Raw genomic sequence first — 16235 nt, 5'->3', positions numbered from 1 at the left:
CTGACTGACTGAAGGCTCCATCTCAGCTCATGCAGCCTACCATAGAATTCACTTTCTTGGCTACTGTGCCATACTAGTAAGCTTGCAGGCCACCAAGATCCCCAGATCTTTTTCCCTTGGAGCATCACGAGATAGGCTTCCCCATTGTGGGGGAGGGGAGGGGACGGGGAGCTGGATCAGGGAATGGGAAGGGCCAGCTTTGGCATTCACCCCCTGGCGGACTTTGGCCGCGTCACTTTATCTCTGGGCCTGCCTCTGTTTCTCTTCTTCCTAAGAGGAAGGCGTGGGACTCGGGGTCCCGCCAGCTCCAAACTCATGAGCCTACAAGGCTGCACTGACCCCTGTGGCCTTCCCAGCATTTGTCCCACTCCCGCCGTTGTGTTCAGTGAACGAGCTGTCCCCCCCCCCAGTACCTGAGAACTGCCAGGCGGGCCCCCTGCCTCCCTCCCAGTCACTGGGGCCAGAGGTGGCCCTGCACCAAGGCCCCCGCAGACACCCCCAGCCCCACGTTGCTCCATGTGTCTGCCGGCGAGGCAATCCGGACGTGGGCCGCAGCCAGGGGCAGGGCGCTGGGTTCGAGTGTGGCTCTGCTCCCCACTTCTAGCCCGTGAGCGGATCCCAACTCCTCGCGAGAAGAGATCTTTCTCACACATGGTCATCACACTTGGATGCCCTGGCCTGGGGAGGCCCTCCCGCCCTCCTCAGCTCCCCGGGCAGCCCCCTGCATTTCTGGGCCCCCAAGAGAGACGACATCCTCCGGCCCGTGGCAAGAACAAAGCGCCAGGCAGAGTGCTGAGACATTCACCATCATTATTGGGGGGTCGGGGAGAAGGCTCAGCCTGCTAGTGGGGTCTCTCTCTCTGGGGGGGGGCTGGGACTTCAGGGCTTCCACTCGATGACCTTGGTGGCGATCCGGGCCGCCTGCCTCACATACAGGATGGGGTCGCGGGACAGAACCTTGAACCTGGTCACCTGCGGGAGCAGGTCTCGCCGGCCCTCGGGGGCCTCGGCCAGCATGGTCAGCGTCTTGATGGCGTTCAAGCGCACTTTGGCTGAGTCAGAATCCAGCAATTCCAGCAGAAACGGGATGGCTCCCGCGTCCAGGGCGGCGTATTTGCCTGAAAATGCAGGGAAGCAGCACATGCACACACAGCAGGGACACACAGAACCCTCGTGCTCCGATGCGGCAGCACAAAGACTCACACATACTCTCACTTATACGCAGACATACGCTCCTCACAACAGGCACCCACACCCTGAGACAGGCACACCCAAACCCCTAGACTGGTCTGTAAATATGACCACAACGCCAGGATTTCCCAAACTCACCCAAGGATATTTCTGAACAAAGAAAGGATCTTCTGTCTTGCTGCTCCCACAATAATTATGGGGGGGGAGGACAATGCACATGCTATCTAGTTACTCTAGTCACTCACGGAGCCCGCTGTTTCCTTTGCAGCTCACTCCAAGGAAGCGCTCAACCATCAATAGTAATAAATGGAGTCAGTTCACTTGGTTATTTTATCCTTAGATTCCTCTCCAAGATGGGACCGGATTGGGTGTGGCCCTCCCCAAAAGGCAGGTGTGCCCATGACACACCAGCCAATGACTATAGTGATCCCAAAGTCCAACTTCTGGGAGAAGAGCTCACTATTTGACAAAAATTGCTGGGAAAATTGGGAAATGGAATGGTAGAAACTAGATGTTGACCCACATCTAACACCCTATACCAAGATAAGGTGGAAATGGGGTCATGATTTAGACATAAAGGGTGATACTATAAGCAAGTTAGGAGAGCAAGGGATAGTTTGCCTGTCAGATCTGTGGAGAAGGGCAGAATTTATGGCCAAAGAAGGACATTATGAAATGCAAAATAGATAATTTTGATTAAAACAAATTTAAAAGGTTTTGCACAAACAAAACCAATGCAGCCAAGATTAGAAGGGAGGGTGAAATACCGTCAGTATTTCTCATAAAGGCCTTGTCTCTAAAATATAGGGAGAATTGACTCAAATTTATAAGAATACCAGCCATTCCTTAATTAGTAAATGGTCAAAGGATATGAACAGACAATTTCCACCCAAAAAAATTAGAGTTATTTCTAGTTATATGAAAAAAATACTCTAAAACACTATTGATTGCAGAAATTTAAATTAAGACAAGCTTGAAATATTGACTCACACCTTTCATATTGGTTAAGATGATAGGAAAAGTTAATGATGAATGTTGAAAAAGATTCGGAAAACTAGGACACTAATCCAGTATTGGTAGAATTGTGAACTGATTCCACTATTCTGAAGATAGCCCAAAATGCTATCAAACTGTGCATATTCTTTGGTCCAGCAATTGATCAAGTAGACTTCTAGGTCTATATCCCAAAGAGATCATAAAAAAGGGAAAAGGACCTATACGTGTACAAATGTTTATAGCAGTTCTTTCTGTGGAGCAAGGAATTGGAAATTGAGCGGATGCCCATAAGTTACAGAATGACTGAATAAGTTATGGTATATGAATGTATGGAATATTATTACCCTATGAGAAATGATGAGCAGGCTGATTTCAAAAAAGCCTGGACTTACATGAACTGATGCTGAGTGAAGCAACCAGAACCAAGAGAACATTGTACACGGTAACGACGAGATTATGTTTTCAACTTGGCTCTACTCAATAACGTGGTGATTCAAGGCAATTCCAATAGACTTGGGATGGAAAATGCCATCCACATCTGGAGAGATCTGCAGACTGAATATGGATCGAAGCATGGTATTTTCACTTTTTGTTTGGTTAGTTTTTTTCTTTCTCAGGTTTTTTTTTTCCTTTTTGGTCTAATTTTTCTTGCACAACATAACAAATTTGTAAATATGTATAAAAGAATTGTACATATTTAACTTATTTGCTGCCTTAGGGAAGAGAGAGATAAGAGAGGGAGGGAACAAAATTTGGAACACAAAGTCTTACAAAAATGAATGTGGAAAAATATCTTTTCGTATATTTGGAAGATAAAATACTATTGAAAATTAAAAACAAAAACAAGAAACAAAAGGCAGGTTACCAAGAACCCAGAAAGGTCTATAATTCCACCACCTTGCCTTGGGAACAAGGATTTAGGCTAAGGACTATTTGGGTTGTCCACAAGAGTAGGAATAAGGCATAAGTATTATTTAACATTTTGACTTCCAGTTAAGATGATGATGCAAAAAGTAGCCAAGGAGCCTAGCTCCTCTGGAAATACCTGAAAGGGACCAAGAAAACTGAGAAGAAACAGAAGCAAGCCCCTTCATGCAGCCTTTCAGCGCCTCTTCAAGGACTAAGGAAAGTTCCAAAAGATCCCATTCTTTCCCTCGTTTTTCTTCCCCGAGTCTGTATAGTAATAGACATCGTTACAGCCTCTGTGCTTTTCTTGCCTTAGACTTTCCTGTGCCCTGATTTTACTTAATATATAAAGAAACTCATGGTTAGTCATGAAAACTTATGTTGAATACTTTGTTCATGACAAGAAAAGGAGAACGATAGAAATCAGAGATTAACTGGAAGTACACAAATTTTGAATCTTTGAATCATGTGAACATTTTCATAAACGTTAGGAATTTTTTTACTGGGGGATTTAAGCTGTTATATTGGTGTTAATAATAGTTTCTCAAACAGAAATACCACAAAGTCATGGAGAGAGGGTCTGGAGGCCATCCTATTGCCCCTGGTTAAAAGTGAGCTAACTTTAACTTGTAAGAAGACATGGATGACTAAGTCCTAAGCTTCTGGATCTGACAGAAAGACACAGAGCAGAGGATGCCATAAACTAACCCCTGCAAAGCCAAGCAAGACTCAGTCAGCTCTACCCCTTTCCAGAAGGGAGAAGGGAAAGTGTAAGTAGTGGGTCAACCCTACTCCTTAGAGGACCGTGTACAGACACTGAAGTTAGAGCCCTTGAGGGAAAAAAAAGAAAACTGGAAAGAGAATAAATAGCTTTGAACATAAGGTAGAAAAGCTCACCCAAGTAGTGGGCTTCCTGAAAAAAAAACAGAATGGAACAATCAGATCTCAATAACTTCACAAGATAAAAAGAAATATTAGAACAAAGTGAAAAAAAATTGAAAATATAATTGGTAATTACTTTTTTAAAAAACTGCTTTTTTAAAAATAAACTTCCAGAAAACAAATGAAGGAGAGATCACTTTAAAAGCATTCAACTCCTTAAAAACAATAATCATACAAAAATACTGGATAATATATTTTTGAGATAATGAAACTTCCCAGATCTAAGGAGTAAGGAGAAAATAGAGAGAATCCACCAATCTCCTTCTCAAAGAAAGCAGAAAACTAGAAAACAGCTAAAAATAGACTGTCTGAGAATGTCTTAGTGTTTTTTTTTCCTCGTGAAGTGTAAATCAATCAAAGGGTGAGGGGAAATGGAGGTAAGGGAAGCTTAAATAATGACAGGGTTTGTAGCAGTCACTGTGGAGAGCTGGTTAAAGAATTAATTAGGAAGGAGTAGGATTGTTTTGCTGCAGCGAGGGTCTAGTTAAGACGTATAAAATAAATTTGTGGGGGATCCAATCAGCATGGTTTCATGATTTCCTTCAATTACATTCAGCGATACATGAGTGGGAGTGAAGGAAATGGCTAGAATGAGTAATTCTAGGTTAGCATCTGACTGGGTATGGCTAGAAATAGGACAAGGGGGCAAGGGACACAGAAAAGGAAAATAGAGAGTTGGATTTATCAGGGGATTAAAATAGGAAAGGGAAGCGAGCGTAGCTGGTGATGGCTTAAGAACTGATGGAGGACAGTGAAAATCAAGAATTGGGTAAGGCATAATTAAGACAGATGGGAAGAGAGGGATAAAAATTGTGGTATCTCAGATAAAGAAATTTGAGAATCCACCTTCCCCAAAGAAGTAGAATGCTTGTGGCTGAGGAATGAATGGTACGGTTGGCGAATGGACTTGGGGAGCAGGTCACGGAAACTGACCAGACTGGGGAACTTGGAGGTAAGAGAGCATCATTATGTATGTTGAAGCTCTCTTGGAGGAGAGCAAGAGTTGGGGTGGAGAGAAAGACTGTAAGCCAGGAGTGAACTCCTTGAGGGATAAAGGAAGGAGAACGTCCCTGGGATCGATCAACGTCGGTCATGTAAACCGAAAAGCGAAGACGTTGCTGAATGATGGTGATAGATCATGGAAGTACGTGGTCATGGGAAACAAGAAGTATTTTTGACCCCTCCTGCCAAGACTAGGGAGTCAGGGGGGGTGGGGGGGGCAGTACAAGGGGAAGTGTAGCCTGTACTAGAAAGGATGATAAGGGGGCAAAATGTCATTGGAGAGAGCCCAGATTTCAGTGTGCCAGAAGATTAAAAAAACGAGAAAGGAAGAGATTTAAAAAGAAAAGGAATGAGTCATTTATGGAGTAAGTGTTACAAAGACGCAGGAGTCCAGAAAAAGCAAAACACAAAAGCCAATAACCAAGAACATGCTATTCTTCTGTAGGAGAAAAACTACTGTGTTTTAACAGAAGTCTGTTACACAGAAGCAATTAATATGTAAACATTTTGGCTTCAAGAGTGAGCAGTTTCTCCCATTAAGAGCATTCATTATTCTCTGACCTGAACAATTCACTTTCATTCATAGTAATCATGAAACAAAAGACAGAATTTCAAAGCAAGAAAAGGCCAAGGTTTAAGGGTCATTTTTATTTTGGTTTTACTGGGGGGGGGGAGCAGTAACACTATCGGAGATATCTATCATCCTGGTCCCTTCTTTTCGACAGGTCCAGGGCAGACTGAGGATTCAGTCTGCACTAAACTAAGGGACATTTCTCTTCCTTAACAAAGGATGCTCCCTCTAAATCGCTGATTCTGGACACTGAGCAACGAAGTGCAATCTCTTCTTGCGATAATCATTTTTAGGAAGTCCAGAGAAGTTAAGAACATCAGACACCATTACAGCATTAATTCCTCCATTTTTTTTTAACATAACTGAGGCCATAGTGCTACCTTACTGAGCACAAACTAATCCTAAGAATGGTTTTCATTAATTCGTGGGTCCCGTTTTCACTGGTTTTTCTTGATCTTTGGGTTGCCTCGGATCTGCAGCGAGATCCCGTTAGCCCCCTTGGTTTGGTAGAAAATAGAGAGCTCTCGGGATTTTACTTTAATCTAGCAAATGCAGCAAAACAATTAGAGGAAGAGAGGATCCATTCCAGGGCCCTAACAGCATACCGAGGTACATTATACAGAATATGTGGCCCGGGATGTTAGGGGGGCAGAGAAAACAACGCAGAGGGGGGAAGACAAAGCCCGGTGGTTCAAACATGGGGGACCCTCCAATCCCTCAATCCCCTCACAATAACAATAACAGAGGGTTGTGAAGATTAAGAACCAAGAGGGTCTGATTAAAGAATAATAGGAGCTTAAAGGAAACAGTAATCCTCTGCTCTGCTGGACATTAAATTATCTGATCCCCTTAGCCACAGCCACTGAAAGGGGATACTCTGAGGCTCTCTGCCAGTTGTTCCAATCTAGTTATAAATCACATGGGGAGTATATTCCCTATTCTTTGTGCAAGCCAACAAATCTTGTACAGCAACGACATCCTCGATCCTATGAAGGCCAGGATGTCCACAGATCCCCCGTCCCATCGAAAATACCCGGTGCTATTTCAGAATTCTCTGCCCATTGGGATGACCCTCCATGGGCCCATAGTCTAAGCCGTTAACCAGGGCTCAGTGCTCCTGTGCTTACTTGCTTCATAAATCAAATCCCATCTGGAGCTAATTTAAGTGGGGCCTCTTAAAAGTTCTGTGGCTTCAAAGGGGAAGAAAGCTCTGCGATGATGGCTGGGGAGGATGGATGACTCGGGTAAGAACCTTTTGAGGATGGACATGAGCTTGTTTATAGGCAATTAGCAGGCAGTAGTAAGAAGGAAGCTGAAGCTAAATCACAAGGAGATGCTAGAGAGGGTCCGCTCTGGTCTTGCTCCGGAAACCTGACTTTCCAGTAAGAGAAGAATGTTTTGTGTCCCAACAGGGGTGTCCCTTCTGGGTCTCCCCCTCCCCCCACCAAATCTGGTTCTTTTGCAAATCCACATAGTACCGGCAACACGTTCAGACCAAAATGTTCCATCCATAGTGTACTGCCCTTAAGATGGCCCATCATTCAAGCAAAATTTGTTGAACCAATTGAAGCTTATGATAAGAAGTTATAGCAGGGCAGCAAGTGATGCAGTGGATGGAGCACAAGGCCCGGAATAAGAAGGTTTTGAGTTCAAATCCAGCCTCAGACACTTCCTAGTTGTGTGACCCTGGGCAAGTCCCTTCACCCTGTGTGCCTCAGTTTCCCCATTTATAAAATGAGCTGGAGAAGGAAACGACAAAGCATTCTGGGATCTTTACCAAGAAAACCTCAAATGGGGTTACGGAGAATCAGACATGATTGAAGCAACAACCACATTCAGCGGAGAAACACCCAAGGCTAGAAACACAACTGCTCTTGTGGCCATTTCTAAATCTAATGTCTCTTACCTGCCACGGCACGCTCTGTTCTAACGTTTTCCTTCTGACTCCTTTGGGGTGACTTTGCTTCTAATTAACTAGAAAATTACATTCTGCTAACTCACACTGAATGGTCTAGCAGATTGAACTCTCCTCCCCACTAATACAGACCTTTCCTTCAAAAGAGGCCGTTCCCTTATGGCCCAAGGCACAGCCTTTCCTCAGAACTATTTCCTAAGAGGGAAGAGAACAGCCTTTATTCTCCCAGGTGAAGAAAAGGAAAAAAAGCAGACAAGAAGGAGCCTTTCAGGATGGGGGCTGAAGCACAAGGAAGGGCTACAAGCAGCCTCAGAGACTTCTCCATGCTGGAAGTCCCGGGGAAAATGCTCCTAAACCTGACTTTAATTCTGGGAGGGCCTGAATGCCTTTTAAATGAGCAGATGTCATCAGAGACATCCACAAAGGCCAAAGGCCATCATCTCTGTGCCAGCATTTACATTCCCAGAAATCTTTGGGGCACCCTCCTTGTTTTCAGAGCTCGAAGCATTCTTCTCTGGAGGCTGTTCATCCCCACTACTTCTCCCCCACTGGTCTATGAGGTGGAAGGTTTTCCTGACAAAGTGAGCGAAATATGAGATCCTTGCCTTTCCTGTGGCTGCTTTTCCCACGCAGGAGGCTCCTCCAAACTTGACATTGGAGACTTGACCTGAGTGGGGAGAACTTGGGCCTCAAAGCTCCCCTTAAGGAGACCGACTCCAGCCCTACTTGCTCAGGGCTGCTCTTATCTCTTAACAAGAGGAAGCCCCTGGATGGTGAGCCCCGGCCAAGCGCCAGGTAAATCACTGGGCCCGGTGGGCAGCACCCATGGCCGTAGCGGGCCAGCAGACCTCTCCTGTTCTGTCAGGGCGATCTTACCGGCCCAGCTGGTCCATGTCAAAACACAGATTGGGGCCCACGTGCCTGACAAGCCACCAGACTTATCCCCGAGATGGGGCTCAATCTGTCACTCTGACAGCAGCTGGAGAGCCACAAGACCGACAGAATTCCCTGATTGAGGGCACTTAAGTGCCCGCTTCCTACCTAGCACCCTGACTTAATCTTAGACCGGTTTGATGCTCAAGAAGAAACCAGGGAAGTGTCCCTGCCTAGGTCACAGCTCTGGACCAATCCTCCCGGCTTTGGGGGCAGCTCAGACTGAAATCCGATTAGCACCAGACCAGGAAAAGACCGATTCTGGCAGGACTTGGGCCCCAGTGTGTGACACGTCAAGTGGCCTTAGAAAGGAAGGCATCGATAGAAGGATCAACAGACTTGGGTCAAAAAAGTAAAGGTTGCTTTCTCCCACAGCTCCGTGATTTGGAAAGACCCCGATTCCAGCACTTAGCAGACTACAATATTGCCCTGAAGTGATCATATTAGAAAAACCTGGTGGCCAACTGCCTAGACGCTTGGGGTGTTTTTGAAATGCTTTTTCTGGAGTAGAATTATCCAGTTTTGCTGACTCCCAATGAAATATGACCATTTAAGAGGAAAGGCCAAATCTGCCTGACAGAGATACAGAAGTGTTCCTGCTTTGAGGGAGACAGAGGGGTCCAAGTGGATCAAGTTTCCTCTGCTAAGTGGAATTCTCTCTGATCCAAGTAATGTATACTTCCATTTTATAGTAACCTGAAAATAGGACAATATTCCACAGCATGGTAGGACAAAAGTACCTAGTTTAAGTTTGTATTTTTATCAGAGAAATAGCTACATTAAAGTTTAAGGTGATTCTTTGGAGATGATTTCTTTTCATAGAAAACTAAAGGGTTCCTTCTTTTGGTCTGCTCCAGGACAGATATAAGGTTTATCCCTTGTGATTCAGTCCAGGCAAACTAAAGACGTTTCTTTTGGTTAACAAAGGGACATCCCCCATCGTTCTGATTCCTTTGAACAACAAAGTACAGACCCTACCTTGATATGATCCTTGAGGATTCAAGGGAGATTATTATTTTTTTTAAAGGTTGGGGTTAAGTGACTTGCCCAGGGTCACACAGCCAGGAAGTGTTAAGTGTCTGAGACCAGATTTGAACTCGGGTCCTCCTGAATTCAGGGCTGGTGCTCTATCCACTGCACCACCTAGCTGCCCTGGGATGTTATTCTTTACCTCAGACCAAAAACACTGTGAAAACATTAGTTCCAATGTTTTAAAAACACAACTAAGGCCTTAATAGTGTGCGCGTGTGTGTGTGTGTGTGTGTGTGTGTGTGTGTGTGTGTGTGTGTGTGTAGCAAAACTTCATAATATCCTGAAGACAGGGTAGGGCTAGGGAATAGAACTTTGATAGAAAAAAAAAGGCCTTCCAAATATTTCTCATGAAAAAAGCACCGCTGAGTAGATTATTTGAAATGCAAAACCAAGACAATAGAAACCTAGATAAGTGCATACATCTGAGCATTTGAAGGAGCTAAACAATAAAGTGGATACGTTCTCAGAGGGGAAGAAGAAATTGCTTCAGAATCTTATTATTTTCAAGGATGGTAGGGGGAATTTAACAAAACAAACACAGGGCTTGGTTGTGTTTTATTCTGTTTTGTTGGTTTTAAGAGGAGAAAGAAAAAGGAGAAGGAAATGAATATACCAGAAAAAAATGTAAAAAAAGGGAGAGAGGAATTCATTATTTTACATAATTGTCCAGACTGGTAAAAATATGGGTGAAGAGTCAAGGGAGTAGGAATGTCATGAATCTCATTCCTCTCTGAATTGTACAGAGGATGGTTGAACATATATGCACATACACAAAGAGGCCTATATTGAAATACATGGAATTCAACAGAGAGAAAGTTCAAGATGGAGAGAGGCAGTGGAGATGTGGGCTGTGGTTAAGAGCAGAGGCAGAGTTGAGAAAGGAAGTGATGATCAAAATAACTATCAATTTTAGAGAACGAATAGTAGAGAGAGAATTAAATAGAAACAAAATGTAAGAACCCTAGACTGGGTTCTGAGCCTTGTGAGAAGATAAGGGGCTAAGGAAGAAGAGCCGATTACTATTACAATTATAGATGACAAATCTTGATCATATTTCTTCTTTCTCCATTCCTTTATTCTATGTAAAGGGATGAGGGCTTAAGAGGATTTTATAGAAGGAATTACACAATAGATAACCATAATCATGAATGCAAATGGAATAAACTCACCTATATAATGAAGGAGAGTAACAGAATGGATTAAAAAGCAGGATCTAACAATATGTTGTTTACAAAGAATACTTGAAACATAAAGATTTATACAAAGTTAAAATGAGAGGCTGCAGCAAAATTAACTATGCATCAGGCAAATTTAAAAAAGAAAACTTGGGTAACAATCCTGCTCTTAGACTTGGCATGAGAAAAATAGACATAGTTAAAAAAGATAAGCAGAGAAACTACATAATGCTTAACACCACCATAGGTAATGAAATATTAATACTTAACAAATATACACAAAATGACATAGCATCTAAGTAAAACTTAAAGGAAAAATAAACTACAGAGGAATAATTGTCGGTGACTTTAGTGAGCCCCTTTTAGAACTAGGCAAATATAAAAGAGAGAAACAAGACAATACATATTTGAATAGAATTTTTGAAAAGTCTTATGTAATTGATCTCTAACAACTATTGAATGTGAACAGAAAGCAATATAATACTTTTCATATGTGCATAGCACACTTACATAAATTGAAGATATATTAGACATAAAAACCTCATAGAGAAATTCAGAAAAGCAGAAACATTTAATACATCCTTTCCTGACTACAACCCAATAAATGTACTGATCAATAAAGAGCCTTTGAAGAAAAGAGCTAAATTTAAGTAATTTAATTATAAATAAATCATGGGTCAAAGAACAAATTATGTAATTAATAGATAATGACATCAATGGAAATAGATAATGACATCAAAGGAAATGACAACAATGAGAAAACAAAAATCTTTTGAGATGAAGCCAAAATAGTTCTTGAGGAAAATTCACTTTCATCAGAAAAAAAGAGAAAGAACAGACTAGTGTATTGTTTGTGCAACTAAGAAAACCAAAAAAGCATCAAATTTAAAAAAAAAATTTCAAACTAAATGGAAAGAATTTTTGTTATTGTTGCCATTTTTCAGTCATGCCCAATTCTTTATGACCCTATTGGGGTTTTCTTGGCAGAAAAATATAGCTGTAGGGGCAGCTAGGTGGTGCAGTGGGTAGAGTACCAGCCCAGAAGTCAGGAGGACCTGCGTTCATATTTGGTCTCAGACACTTAACACTTCCTGGCTGTGTGACCCTGGGCAAGTCACTTAACCCCAACTGCCTCAACAAAAGAAAAAAAAATACAGATGTGGTTTGCCATTTCCTTTCCCATATCATTTTATGCTGAGGAACTGAGGTAAATAGGATTAAATGATTTATCCAAGATCACAAACACAGCAAGTATCTGAAGCCAGAATTGAATTCAGAAAGATGAGACTTCCTGACTCCACTATACCACCTAGATGTCCCCAGTAGAAAGAATATAAATTCTGAGAATCAAAGAAGAGATAAATAAAATGAAAAACAAAATAAAGTATTAAATGACAAAGAAAACTATAAGTTGGTTTCTCAAAAAAAATTAAAAGATAAAACAGCTAATCTGTTTAAAAAAAAAGGAAAGCCAATTTATCAATATTAAAAATAAAAAAGAAGAATTCACAACAAATGAAAAGTAAATAAGTGAAATTATTTGCAATTATTTTGCTCAATGAGATTTCATCATAACCTAAATAAGGTAGATGAAAATTTACAATTACTATGCAATCACCACCATCATTTGGATACCAGGACCAGGGTTTTGCCTGGCCAGGTCCAGTTGAAAGTCCCTGGTCCTACCAACATCTTATACCATATAACAAGATAAGGTAAAAATAAGGACCTGATTTATACATAGAAGGTGATACTATAAGCCAATTAGGAGGGGCAAGGAATAGCTTATCTGTCAGATCTATGGAGAAGGGAAGAATTTATGGCCACACAAGAAACAGAGAGCATTACAAAATGTAAAACAAATAATTTTGGTTATATTAAATTTAAAATGCTTTGTACAAACATGCAACCAAGATTAGAAGAAAAGCAGAACATTGGGGAACAATTTTTATAACTAGTATCTCTGATAAAGGCTTCATTTATAAAATATGTAGAAAACTGTGTCAAACTTATAACAATACCTATTACCCAATTGATAAATGGGTAAAGGTTATGAACAGGCAGTTTTCAGATAAAGAAATCAAAGTTATCTATGGTCATACAAAAAATATTCTAAATCATTATTAATTAGAGATATGTAAATTAAAACAATTTTGAGGTACCACTCTACCTATCAGATTGGCTAATATGACAGAAAAAAATCATAAATATTGGAAAGGATGTGAGAAATTTGGGATACAATGCACTCTTAGCAGAGTTGTGAACTGATCCAACTATTCTGAAGAGCAATTTGGAGCTATGCCCAATCAAACTAGGGACATTCTTTGATCCAACAACACCGGTATCTACATCCCAAAGAGATTTTTTAAAAAGGTGGAGAAGGACCTTAACACACACTCACACACTCACAAACCTGAAAAGACCATTATCACAACACTGGGGTTTCCTAATTTCTCCCCAGGCCAGGAATCTTCCCGAACAAACACTGGAAATTCAGTTCCACCTTTTTCTCCTGAGTCCATGTTACATTTTTGGACAAGAACTGGTATCTAGTCATTGCACTGGGCTCCTAAGGTGCTTCTGTATCCTTAACTCACTTCTCAGATGGACCACGAGGGGCTAAAAATGGGGTCAGGAATCACTTGGTGGGGCAAGGAGCGGCTCCATTCATGAGTTTTCCCTACCCTGGGATTGGAGTTGAGTCTCCTCCCTAAAGTTTGAGGGGTCAAACACCCTAAAACTATCAATGGGACTATTCTGGGGGTGGTAACACTGGGCTGAGGGAGTCACCTCCCTCACACCTGAGGCAGCAGAACGTAGTATACCTGGTTCTTTAGGGTTTGCCCCCACCCGGTTTAGGACTCCCCTCTCTCTCTTTAGGTGCCCCAGTCCTCTGGGACTCACGAAGCACCTTGCACAAGGGGGACCCCCCCCAATGAGCTACTAAACCTATCCCAATATAAGTCATCAGCCCCCCGAATTCTCCCCCCGATGGAATGTCTCAGGCGAGGACTCTGGGGATCCCGAAGAGGCCAGAACTGGGGGTTTCTTCCTGGGCCAGGATGACAGGATTGATGACTTGGAGCTGGAAGCGGTTCTCAATCTGCCAGAGGAGGGAGCTGAGCTCCAGAGGTCCCTGAGCAGCCCAACTCGGCAGGGCCCGGTGGTTTCACCCTCCCGGTGTGAGGCAGGCTGTAGCCAGCTTACTCAGTCGCCTCTGCACAAGGCAGGGGGTAGAGAGCCCCTTTCTGAGACCTCAGACGCACCCAAGCTTTGCCCTTTGGAAGTCCATTCCCCTGGTGCTGGTAGGGGCTCCACCTCCCCTCGCACTGGGCCTGAAGCTGCCCTTCCCCCTTCTTTAGTTCCCGGGCCCTCTGACCTTCAGTGGTGACTGTGGCAAACATCAGGGCCCCGGCTGCATTGGCCTTCACCTCGATATTCAGGTCATCCAGCAGCATCACCAGCAGGGGAATGACATCTTGCCTCCATACCTCGTTCTTCCCATCCAGTAGCATGCTGGAGGGCAGAGGGGGCCCAAGGTCAGCCCAAGGGGAATGGGGGGGGCTACTCCCCCCATCCCACCTTCCCGGGATGCTCAGAACGCAAGGACCTTTCGGGTAGTAAAACAACACGAGCCCAGCACTGGGCTAAGCCTCCCTCACAAGCCTGGGGAGGATGGGCTGTTACTCCCCCTGTTTTACACTTTAAGGAACCTGAGGCAGACGGAGTGAGATGGCGTGCCCAAAGTCCCCCAGGCCTGACTCAGCTCCGGCCCACTCAGGCCCAGCATTCTCCACACTGCGGCACCCCCACGGGCCTTTATCCCACACCGCTGCTTCTGTCCCTGGGGGACTTTCAGCATCTTGGGGCAGAACTGGCCAGAGAGGCTGGGGGAGCGACCCCCAAAGTGCTCCAGGACTGTCACTGAAGGCCGGCAGAACAGCCGTGCAGGGGACCCTGGGTCCTGGCCTAGAGCCGTCCTGCAGGGATTACCCAGAGATCGTCCCAGTGTCTGAGCAGCGGGGCTCATCCAGGTGGGCTTGGAGGGAATGAGGAGGACAGGGGGGCTGGGGGAACTTCTCTGGACTGAGGCCCATTGTTTGACAGAGGGGGGGACAGCAGCTTTGTCCGACTGTCCCGCGTTATCCCAGAGAGCGGCTCACACTCCACGCCTGCCCCTGCCCCACCGTGCCCGCCCCCTGCCCCGCCGTGCCTCCCCCACCCCTCAGGGCCCGCCCAGCTGCCGCTCACCAGATGGCCATCAGGGTGCGGGCGGCTTTGCTGCGGATGTCCTCGTTGGGACTGGTGAGCTTTTCACGCAGGATGGGCACCGCGTTGCTCTGCAGGGCTTGCAGGGCGTCCCACTGCAGGCAGAAGTAGAGCGTGTCCAGGATGATCTCCTGGATTTCCTCTTCTTCCTCCTCAAGCTTTTCCACCAGGAAGGGGATCAGTCCACTGGAGAGGATCGAGTCAGCCCCTGTAGGAGAGGGAGCACGGACCTGCTGCTTCGGCCGGGGCAGCTGGTCAGGATTTGGCCTAAGTTGGGAGGCCGGAGCACAAACCTGTCCCGAGACGCTTCCCAGCTGGGGGGGGGGGGGGCTGTAGACCAGTCCCTTCACCCTGCCTGCCTCAGTTTCCTCCTCTGTAAAATGGGCTAGAGAAAGACATGGCCAACCCCTCCAGCCTTTCTGCCAAGAAAACCCCAATGGGGTCATGAAGAGCCGAGCGGGCTCGGACGCTGGACGATATTGGCCGCTTCCTCTTCTTACCCGGGAGGAAATGGGGGCGCCGAGAGGTTACGGAGCTGGGTGAGGGCACAGCGTTCCCCGCTTGTAGACACAGGCCCATGGATCCTAGAGCTCCCTTTGGGGAACCAGGCCCTGATTCTGGAGAGGAGCCAGGCCGAGAGCATGGCCAACTTGTCTGCCACGCAGGCCGGCCTCCACAGGGAGCTGGCAAAGCCAGAGTCCTGCAGCCCGGCCACTCCCCAAGCCACAAGGTGAGGGGGCAGCCTGTACACCCGGAAAATCAAGGAAGCCCCGGGAAGCCCCAGAGTGCTGTCCCCCTTACCTCAAACGCAACCCCAAACCCAAGGGATGGCAAGACAAGCAGAGTCAACGTTCTCCACCAAGCCAGGAGAAGAGCTTCTCGGGGTCCTTCTCCCAGGCTGAGAGGCCTGGGCCCCCAGCACCCCCAGGAGAGAAGGCCCCCGCCCTCCATCGTCAGGCAGCTCTCGCCACAGGAGCGGCCGCCTGCGCCACGCTCCCCAGCCAGGCTCTCTAATGTACACCCAAGGGACGGAGGGCAGGTTCATTAGTCTGAAGGTCTCCTTGCACCAATTAGCAGTAATTTATTTACCGCACCCCTGTGGGCCTGGAGGAATCCGGCCTCTCACAGGGTCCTGGGAGCCTTTTCCTGAGCCCCCTGAGAAGGCAGTGAGGAGGTGGCGAGAGAGGGGGTGCAAGGGGCAGGGCCAGCGGTCCCAGAGGCGAGGGGCTGCCCCGGGCCAGGGAGCGAGGCCCCTGAGGAGCCTTTAGCAAACTCCCCCAGCAGAGCGTTTCAAGGGACCTCC

At 45.5% G+C, this 16235-nt stretch overlaps 1 protein-coding gene across 4 annotated transcripts in view; it reads right to left on the bottom strand.

Annotated features, from left to right (window-relative positions):
* Nucleotides 1–790: 790 nt before the first annotated feature.
* The window catches only part of RSPH14 (radial spoke head 14 homolog), a 118817-nt gene continuing 103372 nt past the window's right edge, over nt 791–16235 (bottom strand). For all 4 annotated transcript variants that reach the window (XM_074292966.1, XM_074292948.1, XM_074292940.1 and 1 more), the window contains 3 exons: nt 14915–15140; nt 14043–14179; nt 791–1118 (listed from right to left, as the gene is read on the bottom strand). In XM_074292966.1, the coding sequence (XP_074149067.1) occupies nt 880–1118; nt 14043–14179; nt 14915–15140 (602 nt within the window). In that variant the 3' untranslated portion in view covers nt 791–879. The remainder of the gene's footprint in view (nt 1119–14042; nt 14180–14914; nt 15141–16235) is intronic.

This window comes from Sminthopsis crassicaudata, chromosome 1 (genome assembly GCF_048593235.1).
Source record: "Sminthopsis crassicaudata isolate SCR6 chromosome 1, ASM4859323v1, whole genome shotgun sequence".
Classification (NCBI taxonomy): Eukaryota; Metazoa; Chordata; class Mammalia; order Dasyuromorphia; family Dasyuridae; genus Sminthopsis; species Sminthopsis crassicaudata.
The sequence above is the reverse complement of the archived record's forward strand: the minus strand, read 5'-3'. Positions and strand labels throughout refer to the sequence as shown.